We start from the raw sequence: 12,229 nt of genomic DNA, 5'->3' as shown, positions 1-12,229 counted from the left end.
GAACGCATAAGCGGCCCCTTGAACTTGTAAGGATTTTTCGTATAGACACCTTAACAAGGACTCTTTCCTATTGAACACTTAAACCACTCAAAAAGTGTACCTATCAAACACACCTGACTGACTTGGCACTTATCGTGTGAGGCACTCCTTTTGAGCGCGTGAAGTGAGAAAAAAAAAGCTGATGTGTCTGATTGGCACACTTTAACATATGGTCAAAATCTTCCCCTTTTATTTATCCAACCCTAGATTCTTCCCCTTTATTTATTTCTCATCTCTTTCTTCTCCACATCTCACCATTGTTGCTGCTACAGTGGAGATAAAAAAAAATTCTTCATTCGTCTTCTTCACAACGAAGGAAATGTCCAATTTGTCGATTTCAACTTCTTTAGATGCAAATGTGTTCTGTCGATGTGGGGTCAATGCTGAATTGAAAATTTCATGGACACAACTTAATACAGGACGTCGATTTTTTTGCTGCAAAAACACAAAGGTAAGCTTTTTATCATTATTCTAATCTGGTTAAACAAATCGTTGTCAATCGCTAATTATAGTTTAATTATTTAGATAATTTATGTAGAGAAAAGGTGGATGCGATTATTTTCGATGGTACGATGATGAAATACCACCTCAAGCAAAAAAGATCATATGGGGTCTATTGAAAAGAATCAAATCCTATGAACAAGAGAGGAAGCAAGCAAGAAAAATCAGGATCATATGCGTTATTGCACTCGTGATTTTTGCTATATGGAAATATTTATGTTAGTAGTCTTAGAGTGATTGTATTAGTAGTCTTGTGTTTCTGTTGTACTGATTTTGGAAGAAGGAATGGAGATAAGTTGTTCATTAATCTATCGTATTGTTCATTAATCTATTGTATTAGTAGCCTCAAACTTGCTTTGTTGAATCAATTTAGGAATCCCTCGCGGAGAGGGAACGGAGTGCTCTGCCTGGAATTTGATTTCATGAGCCAAATTATAATTCATCTCCACGTCGCAAAGAGGATACAGAGATGCCTTAAGTGACATTCAAGCTTCTTCCTTGCTTTCTTCACCTCCAAAGAACAATAACCATACTAAGTGAACAACCAATAACATTAAGCTCCAAACAAGCATGAATGATTGACAAAAAATTCTTGGCATTTCCTTGTAAGAAAATCCACATTTAAACCACTAGTTATAGTGTACATCAAAAACATCACAAAACATATTAAAGCAGTCTTAGTATTGTTTCCTGCTTGCATTACAAATTCAAATAAAACAACCCCCAAGTGTACATCAAAAACACCTAAAACATATTAAAGTAGTCACACCCATCTGTTCTTGCTCTTGTTGCACTAGACGTTTGCAGATCCACTCCCTTTGGACTTACTCATGCGTTGTAATTGTGGAGTGGTGACAGCATCTTTACCCTTCCATTTCAGTCCACGAGGCTTATAACCAATATCAATATTTGTTGGTGTTGCACACTTGAAAACAGCTGGAGTAACAACTCTTTCACCTGTTGTACCAGGCTGTATACAAGAAACTAAACTAAGTGCCTATTATAAAAGTGGATTATAAATAATTGAAGTTGGTTATACTCTTACATTTAATGTTTGTCTGCCACTTAGATCATCAGTGTAGATGTCAAATCCCACAGTCTTAGGCCTTTTGTTTCCTCGTGTTGATGTTGATGCTCATTCTCTTCCCTTACCTCTTCCTGCTTGTTGCCCTCTTGTAACAGTTGAAGTATCATCACCTCCTCTCCCCCTGCCTTTTCCCCTGCCTCTTCCCCTGCCTTTTCCAGCTTGTTGAACTCTTCTAACAATTGAAGTATCATCACAGATAGAAGTTGATTGTTGGCCTGAGCTAACATGTTGTGATGTTCTCCAGGTTGGTGGCTGGCTAGAACCTACAGGTTGGCCTGAGCTTGGTGGTTGGCTACAGCTTCTTGGTTGCCTTGAGCTTGGTGGCTGGCTAGAACCTACACTTGAGCTTGGTGGTTGGCTATAACCTGTAGGTTGCCTTGAGCTAGCAGGTTGGCTTGAGCTTCCAGGTTGACCCATTTCAGAAGATTTAATAATGTAAATAAGAAGAAGAAAAATTGTATTGCATTTTATCTATTTAATTGAAGTAATTAAAGGTTTGCTTGAGTATTACCACATATTTGCAGGCTTTATTATTGTGGCCTTGTTGATGACACTTGGAGCAAGTCATTTTTACACCTCTCTGGACAACTTTCCATACTTCTTTCTTGGCTCATCCTTTGACTTTCTTCTGCATTTTGGTGGTCTGCCAGGCATTTGCTTTGGTTCAGGAGGCTCAATCACTATATCACTAGTGTGAGGCCACATTTTCATGTTAGGTATTGGCTGGATAAAGTAATTATATGCCTTCATGAAAGTATCTTTTCTATACCAATGTACAACATGATCTTCAGGGTCTTGGCCTGCATGCTGATAAGCCAAAACAGCATGTTGACATGGTATGCCTCTCAACTGCCAGGTTCTACAAGTACATGTCTTCTTTCTGATATCAATAATATGCCTATAATGACCATCTAAAATTTCATATCCAAATTGGCCATTGAACCTAACTTGACAATCTCTAGCATAATCTTTGTTTTCTTCAAGTACTAAACTTGCCATAGGAGAAATGTCTGATATCCAAGTGTCAACAAATTTTCTCATTTCAACATTTCTATCCATTATCTTATGTCTAATTTCTTCTAACATGGTGATAATTGATTTATGTCTAGCAGCTAATATCCAAGAATTAAATGTCTCACACATATTATTCTCAACAACATCACACTTAGCATGCTCCTTAAAATATGCTTTACACCATGTCTTTTTTTCAAAATGTAACAAGTCTCCACAGATCTTATTACCAAGTTTATCAAGTTTATCCATTTCATCTTGAAATTTTACCTCAAAACTTGATTTTGCACATCTCCAGAATTGTTTTCTTCTTTCTTCTCCTCTCCAATTCTTCTGCCAATTGGACCAGATGTGTCTAGCACACATCCTCTGCTCACAATCTGGCAGTAACTCCATTATGGCTGCTACAAGACCCTACATATCATAATAATTGAAATTTATGACTAATAATAATTAAATAAATAGGCAATGAGATCAAAATTAAATAAAATGAACATTAAACTAACCTTTTGCATATCAGACATCACAGTCAATCCATGTCCAGTGCCTAAGTTTAGATCTTGTATCAAGAAGTTGATGAAGAACCTCCAACTGTGCTTTGTTTCTTGATCAACAACTGCCCAAGCAATTGGAAACATTTGTTGATTTCCATTCCTACCAATTGCAACTAATAATTCACCCTTGCAAGCACCCTTCAGAAAACATCCATCAAAACCAATGATTTTTCTACATCCTTCCAACCAACCTCTCTTTAATGCATCAAAACAAACATAAAAGTAAACAAACATATTCTTTCCTGGAGTAGATTCCATGTCTGTCCTCACCCAACATGAACTACCAGGATTAGTCTGTTTTATCATGTCTGCATAATCACACAACCTTGCAAACTCCATCTTCCAATCACCCATAAACTCCTTGAGAATCATCAATTTTGCCCGATAACAAAGAGTTCTTCCAACATACAATCCTGTCGTCTTCCTCACCAACTCTTGAATTTCCCACAACTTTATATAAGGTTGAGAAACTATTCTGTCCCTAAACTTATTTGCAATAAAGTTAGATGTACACAACTTGTTTTTGGTTGTGGTAGGGCACTGATGAACAGGATAGTAATTCTTAACAATAAAGTCACCAGAGTCTTTGTCTAGACTAGCATACAACAACCATTTGCATTTCTTATGCTGACATTTAACTCTGACTCTATGTTTTTCATTAGGCCTCAATTTTAATTTGACTTTATATTCCACAGCATACTCTGCCACAGCCTTTCTAAATTCTATGGCATTTTCAAATACCATACCAAGCTCAAATATAGCAACTACACAATCAGGATCAAATCTAACCTTTTTACTTTTTCTTCTAGCTGGTAAATCAACACCTTCCACAGCTTCAGGATCTAATTCATCCCTACTGTCATCACTATCCAGTTCTGAACTATCAATATATTGCTCATCTCCCCCCAATCTTCCTACATACCTAGCAGTCTTGTTCCTTCCAATGTCTTCAAATCCTCTATCAACACCAGCTACTCCAAGAATTATTTCCTCTGTAGAATCAGGTTTTTTCCTCTGCAATTTGGTTCTTCTTTCATTTCTAAAAGTTCTCAACTCTTCATCAATCTCTGAGTCATCATCATCTGGAATAGCAAACTCTTGTGAATCATCACTAATATCCCAATCTGTTTCAACACCTTCAAGATCTGATGTATCATCTACACCAACTTCAACATTAATATTCTCAGATTGGGTAGCTCCTTGTTGTAACCCTTCATCCACACCAACTTCAACATTAATATTCTCAGATTGGGCAGCTCCTTGTTGTAACTCTTCATCCACATTAATATTATGTGAGTTTTCTACCCCATCCTCATTAATAATTTCACCAACTGTTGGCCCACAAAGATAACCTGTAGGGACCCCATCTTTAATAATTTCTACCTCATCTATAACATGTTGAACATACAAGTCCAAAAAGTCACCATCACCTATGTCTTTTATAAGGTTTAGTAAGCTGAAATCGTTATCCACTAAGACAAAGTTATTGGTTGTAGGGTCTTTAAAATAAAACCCACCCACAGTAACATACCCCAGATCTCTAGTATAAAAAAGCAATTCCATTAAAGAAAAGTGGTCTTTATCGATACCTACATATTCCACTTCACTTTCCCCTATGTAAGTGAGACCTCCACCAGATGTGTCTTCCACAAATTTACCACCATGGTGAAAGCGAGTTACTATAATAATATCCATAAGATTCCCTAGAAAAAAAGTCAAATAAACCCGACAAATTACTGACAAGGAAACCCTAAAAAATTCAAACTTTATTCAGATATGTACAAAACATCATCACTGTAGTAATATACAAAAGAGACGCTATATTTAAAGGGGAAATTGATAGCAATAGTCATAAAGATTCGAAAATGAACTTACTTCACAAGATTTAACACAAAATCTCCTTGCTTTCTCGAATCTGCCCTAAAACACAACAACAAGAATTATTTTATTGAATCGACCACGCCGTAGGATGAAAACATGAAGATTATTGATCAACTTTCTTGAATCGACCACATATTGAGCGGGAATCTTGAAAGAATATCTAGGGTTTTTTGGAACACGTTTTGGGGATTTAGAGAAATGACTGAGGGGTTGGGTGTGGGGTTGGGTGTTTTGTGATGTGTATTACCACGTAGGATTAGATTTTCCACATAGGAGATGTGTAATGTCACGCGCTCCACCTTAAAACAAATGCCTCACACGATAAGTGCCAAGTCAGTCAGGTGTGTTTGATAGGTACACTTTTTGAGTGGTTTAAGTGTTCAATAGGAAAGAGTCCTTGTTAAGGTGTCTATACGAAAAATCCTTACAAGTTCAAGGGGCCGCTTATGCGTTCTGCCTTTAATTTTTTAAAATTTACAGATATTTAAATTTATATAAAATTAAATGAATAACATACATCTTTTATATGACGTTTTACAAATTAGTTCAAATGTATCTTACCTGAATTGTTATATAGAGCATCAAAGTTTTTCCAAAATTTGAATTAATAGTGTCAAATTGTATCACTTTATAGGAGTTGATGCATTCAATTTTTTTCAAAAAATAAATATAATTTTATTGATAAATAATATGAATACTTACTTGATTCTTCTCTTTGCATTTTCTCAATAATTCATGAACGGTTAATAATGTATATCTCAAACATAGATTGGTTGAACCTCTTTGAGATTTATTTAATCTTCTTGAAATATGTAACTTTAGAGAAAAAATCAGGTTATATCTTAATTTTTCTATAAATATTTCATGAAATTATTAAAATTTCAATATGATATGTTCAACTAAAACAAAACTAAATTCAATTATCTAAATGATTTTCATATAAGAAATAAAAAGAGTGTCACGTACCATTGACCATAGGCAATACCATTAATTTCTAGTTGAGAGCTAATGTAGCTTTCAAGAATAGGTAGATACGCATTTATTGCTTTCGAATTATATAATATAAACATTTGTATTTTTATTTTTTTACCTCTTAGAATTAATAATAATAAGCCATAAAAGCTATGGAATTTCCTTGAATGTTTGCTTGTGAATTAAATATAGGAGCTGTTCTTTTAACATTACTATCATCAGAATGGGAACAAACAATCTTTTTCCACACAATTCAATGAAATTTCCAGGAAAGTTCCAACTATTTGTGAGACCTTCCAAAGTTTTTTAAGACATATGGATTTTAAAAAAAATGTTTTAAAAAAAAATTGGAATTATAATAAAAACAACTTAGTTTATTTGTGGAAGGACAATGTCCTCCACAACCAAAGAATCTTCTTTGCAAAACAAATGACTAGTGACAAGAATCTCAATCCACACAAGTTGAAATATTGGAACAAAATCATGTGTATTTTCATCCTTCTCTTTTTCTTTTGTAAAGTTTCATTGTTTAATCCTCAAATTAATGGATACATAATTTTTAAGCATTTCCTAAAAGATGGTTTATCATAATTAGTCAGAAAGTTAGGCTAATGACAGTTGGCTTTTAAATTTGGCTGCTACTTTAAATGCACTTTAACCCTAGGTAGTTCGTGGCCTATTTCAATTGTTTTTTAATTTTAATTTTTCATGTGACATGATTAATATCAGAAGATTAAAGAACATTTTGGCTAATTTTATAAATCTTTAGTTTAAAACTTACAAGATTCAAAAATCTTCTTCATATTTTTTAACTACATGTCGAGTCATAAATCAAACAAACAAATTAAAACGGAGGAAAGCATTACAAAAAAGTTGAATACATAAGCATAATCTTCTTGAATCATTACTAGTTAAATGGATCTTTACACTTTATAGTCTCACACAAACACCAAGTCCATCTCCAGCTACAGGCTGAAGCTTTAAAAAAAAAAAGTTACCAAAAATACCCCCACACCCACCCCCCACCTACCAACTGCGGGTGGTAAAAGTCCACCACTGCTTTCCACTTCTGCCCTTCACAGAAGGAAAAATTACCAAAATACCCCCAAAAACCAAAAAAAAAAAAAAAAACCTACAAAGAGTGGCCTTCAAGAATTAGGGTCCCCAAAAGTAAGATACCCTTAATTCAAACAAAAATGAAAAAAAAGGACAATTTTAAAATATGCCCTTTTTTCATTTTTTACCTTAAAGACCACACCTTTACCACCAAAATACTTCTATACTAATATACTAAATAGTCACAATACTAATACTAGTGACCAAATCAGTATGCATCATATAATAATACTAGTGGTATTATACTTCAAAAAATTAAAAATCCCATTTAACTAAACTTTGAGATGTTTTCAGTGGAATTGAGCACCAGTATATGTCTGTCCAAATGACCAGTGAGCAGGTGCAACATTGTATGAGATCAAACTTCTACCATCACCTGTTGTAACCTTAAATGAAAGTGTTTGTCCATTAAGGTTGTTGTTGTTTTGCCAGTTTTGTCCCCAGTTTCTTGACATTGGCTGCCAACCAGTTCTTGATCCTTTAACAGCTACTGAATGAACATCACCACCACCACCAACATTTGTTACTAGTACTAAGTTGAAGTATGAGTGTCCATTGATTGTGAACCTGATTCCTCCCCTTCTTCTACAGGGTACCCTGTAATTTATTTGGACAAAAGATTAGTTAGAACATGAGAATTCAGATAGTCAACGTCAACCAAATGAATAACTAAGATTGTCAAGATTAGTCATAACATGAAAGTTGAGGTAGTCAACGAACTGATTTACTAAGATTACCAAGATTGGTTGTATAACATGTAAGTTCTATAGTCAATCAACAAATTTACTAAGATAACCAAGATTTGTCAAGATGTGAAAGTTGAGATAATCAACCTACTAAGCTACTGAGATTATCAAGATTGGTCATGGCATGAAAGTTCAGATAGTTAAACAACTGAGTTACTAGAATTTCCAAGATTGGTCATGTTATGTTTTTAAATGGTGTTAAAAGTTTGTAACTTTATTTCTTATGCTATTCCAAGTTTTACCAAAATCAAGAAACAAGTAAATGCTAAAGAGCACAATTCAAACAAGTAAGAGACAAATGGGAACAATATTTGTAACTTTATGTATCTTCTACTATTACAACAACCAAGATAGAAGTAAATGCTAAAGAGTACCATTAAAAATAGCCAAATGGGAAACTTCTTGTGATAAAGTTAAAACCTTTATCAAAAGGGACCACACCATGTGGTTTCACCATTTCATTTTTTAAGCATGCACAAAGTAAATTAAGGTCATTTAAAAGGGACCATTTAGAAATTTCAAACCTTTGGCTAAGTAATTTAGACATGACTAAGGTTTAGCATTTGTGAAAAGACAAAACTCTCCTTACCACTCTTTAAAGTACTAAAACAACATCATACATAGCAAGATACAAACCAAATGAAACAGCTAGTAATACACCTAACATATTTTTACCAAGAATTTACCTTCTATAAGACACAGGGACAATTCCAGCTTTGTAATGAGCAATGTGTTGGAAAATGGGCTGAGAGAGGTCAAAATGGTGAAGTGGAGGATTACACCAGCCCCCTGCATTATTAGGGAGGGCATTGTTTGGTGGGCAAAAATTTGTAGCTGTAACCACAATAGAACCAGGCAAACACCCTTGTCTATCATTCACACATCTTAATTCAAAACAAGAACCACAGCTCAACCCATTGTTGAACATAGCAGTACTTAAAGCTGCTGTATTTGTACCATACCCTTGACTATAAAGGTTCCCATATCCACAAGCCCCACCTATTCAAAAAAATCAAGAATCAGCACAAATTTTAACCTAAATTTACTCAAAAATCAAAACTTTTGAGGAATTTAAAGAAAATGCTGCATACCCATTGTTCCAGAAGCATCCCCACCCCCATAGAAAGTTGCATGAGCATTAATCCAACCTCCTCCACCATAACCATAAACAGATGACACCATTGCAAGAAGACCAACAAAGCAAATCCCAAAATAAGCCATGTTTCCTGCATAAAGATTACAACTTTTTAGCATTACATTCAAGAATGATAACAAATCTTGAAAATGGTGTTCTTCCAAGAAGAAAAACTGTTAATTAAGCCATGCTTTTGCATAAAGATTACAACTTTTAAGCATTTTCTAAGGTATACATTCAAGAAATGTTAACAAAATCTTGAAAATTGTGTTGTTCATTCTTGCATTTTCAAGAAAAGAGAAGAAAGACTCTTACTTTGGAGAGTGAGCCTTGACTAGCAAGAGAGAATGTAATGACTAAGCAAAGGAAGAGTGAAAAATGGGAGTTGGATGTGGAAAATTGAGAGGGATTTAGGGGGATATAAATAGGGATTGTAAGGGGTGTTTGGCCTTTAAGCTTGTGCTACAGTTATACAACTGACTGACACTTTTCTTTTAGGCTGTTGAGGGGACCAAAAACTGCCTTAGAGAGGAACCATTTAATAATGAGTTTTGGTTTAATTTTTTTTGAGTTTTTGGTGGTGTGAATGGAGGGTCATTTGCACTTTTGCTATCTTTTCTTTTTTGTTTGACCATCCCGAATTTATATCAAAGTTTGATTAGAATTTAAATTTATGTTAGAAAGTCTGATATTAGAGGATAAGACGCTCTCTAACTAAGATGATTTCATATCCAGGGGAACTCAAATTCGATACATTCAGTAAATGATCAAGGAATATTTATCACTCCACCACAATTCTTGTTGGTGCAGTTTTGCTACCATTTTTGTGGTTTTTAATTTATGATATTTGTTCACTATACTAAAAATAGATGTTTGCATATCAAATGAAAAATATGCAAGTTCAAATTGGACAAGTAAAAGTGAATGGAGGGAGTACTTCCTTCGTTTCGATTTGTATGTTTGTTTTTACATAACATTGGGTTTAAGAAAGTAAATAAGCAGAGGCGTATCTAAAGGGGGGTCACCGGGTTCACGTGAACCCATGGTCTCCTCCCGAAATCATATATAGTAGTGTTATAATTTTAAGAAAACATTGAAAAATAGATGCGTGAACCCACACTTCAAGTATCACATAATGCGATTATGATTGGGTCTCCGCGAGGTTAGAAAGTTGAATTTTATATTTATCTTGTTTTATTTTTCTTTCTAAAATTAGATAACAGTTCTCTAAGTGGTAATTGGTATATAAGAATTAATTTTAGACCTATAATTTTAAAATTTTAACGATTTTTAGTAGTAAAAACCTAAATGTCGAACCGATCAAATTTATATCATAGATCAACCTTTATATAACAGTGCACCCATCATCTCAAAATTCTGGATACGCCTCTGTAAAAATAATAAGATTTTTGAATTTTGTGTTTTTTAACTAAATATATGTAAAATATATCAACATATCTTTTAATCTTGTGGTGTTAAATGTGCCAGGTGAGAAAAAAGTAGAATTCAAGAATTGTTAGGCAAAATTTCTTATTTAAAACCGATCAAAAAAAGTAAGACAAACAAATTGAAATGTAATTTTTATTATGTTATCCCATAAGTTATGTCCGCATGACTTCAATTTCTAAAAAGCTTATGTTCCATTATACATAAGTTTGATAGCTAAAAAAACACAAATTAAAGACTAATATATTCGAAGGACAAATATGAAAGACGAATTTATTTGAAGGGTTAAATTGGTCAATTTTATGAAAAATTAAAGGGAAAAATTCTTTATTTTATTCTGGGCCTGGACAATATTGGTTTAATGGGCTGAAACCGCGTGAATCTTTGTAGGTTTGTGCTATTTTGTAATAACACCAAAAATTCCCAAAATCCAAGTAGGGTCTTCTGTTTTTTCCTCTGTTGGTTAAAATTTACAACGTTTTGAATTTAATTTAATACAAAAATTTTAAAAATAATTTTTTTAAAAAAAATATTATGATATTAAATTAAAGACATGCTAAATGTACTAAAATGTCTTTAATTTTGTGATTTTAAACATATCATATGATTATTTTTTTAATGTATCTTAAAATGAAAATAGGATAAACAAATTGTTTAATGATAAATTTTTATATTGAACGTCTAGATGACTTGTCAAACATTTTCTAAGGACGTGTAAATGAAAAATACGAAAAGTATTTTGAGATCGGACAGTACAACCATCTAGGGTTTTGTCCATACAAATTACTAGTAAAAACTTTAATAATGAGAATAAGTGTTGCATCTGCTACAAACACTGGAAATTAAATACTATATCAGCCTTTTCAGTTAAAATTAAAAATAGAATAGAATAAATTCTACTGCTTTTTCTAGTGGTTAGGCCATTTATAGCACATTGAATTAAATTAAAAGTGAGTGAATTAAATAGTAAGATCTTTTTTGGTAGCAGAATTTAATAGAAATAATTCACTTAAACACTAGTACAAATTCATATTAATATTATTAGTTTATTGTTTCTCCACATTAAATAGCAGTTTATATGATGGCTCCAAAAGTACATTTAACCTCCCTACCTACTTAAGTAATAAGCTTTATATATCCATCGGAATATTTCATTTAGACATCGAATTAATTTTGGTGTCAATTAAATATCTTAGCTTCAAATAAAATGTGTCAATTCGACAATTTTGAAAGAAAAAATTGCATATTTATTATTTGTCTATGAAATAGTTAAGTTAACATTTTCTTATAAAATGAGACGGAAGGATTATTAATTAGGAGTATTGAATTTGAATTTTTGAAATAGTTTTTTGGCTACTTTTACAACTAGATAGTACATTTTTGGGGATTTTGCAACACGTGAATCGACAATCAAAGATCTTCTATAATTTTCAAACATGTCGTGATCTATTTATTTATTATATTTCAGTGAGGTTAGATGATATATTAAAAATGAATTAATTAGCCGAAATTATTGGTCTAGACCCATTTTATATGTGATTCAAGAGTGTTACTCATGCAAAAGAAAAAAACAACATAATAATTGTTGGTATAATTGTACCATTAACTTGTCAATACAATTATACTATTAAATTGTTGATTCAATGATAATTAAAAGTCGATAATTTAAATTTATGACACTTTATAAAAATTGATGGTTCAAATTCGTGACCTTTTACTATTTGACCACGATTAATAATTC

The 12,229-nt window shown here is 33.0% G+C and overlaps 1 protein-coding gene across 1 annotated transcript; it reads right to left on the bottom strand.

Annotated features, from left to right (window-relative positions):
* Window positions 1-6,919: 6,919 nt before the first annotated feature.
* LOC125821484 (expansin-A1-like) lies at window positions 6,920-9,499 on the bottom strand. The gene is made up of 4 exons (XM_049500902.1): window positions 9,358-9,499; window positions 8,999-9,133; window positions 8,594-8,906; window positions 6,920-7,758 (listed from the first exon to the last, which is right to left on the bottom strand). The coding sequence occupies exons 2-4, from the start codon at window positions 9,126-9,128 to the stop codon at window positions 7,452-7,454; spliced, it is 750 nt and encodes a 249-aa protein (XP_049356859.1). The 5' UTR covers window positions 9,129-9,133; window positions 9,358-9,499; the 3' UTR covers window positions 6,920-7,451.
* Between the last annotated feature and the right edge of the window lie 2,730 nt (window positions 9,500-12,229).

This window comes from Solanum verrucosum, unplaced genomic scaffold (genome assembly GCF_900185275.1).
Source record: "Solanum verrucosum unplaced genomic scaffold, falcon-dt-bn FXZP01000217.1, whole genome shotgun sequence".
Lineage (NCBI taxonomy): Eukaryota > Viridiplantae > Streptophyta > Magnoliopsida > Solanales > Solanaceae > Solanum > Solanum verrucosum.
The sequence above is the reverse complement of the archived record's forward strand: the minus strand, read 5'-3'. Positions and strand labels throughout refer to the sequence as shown.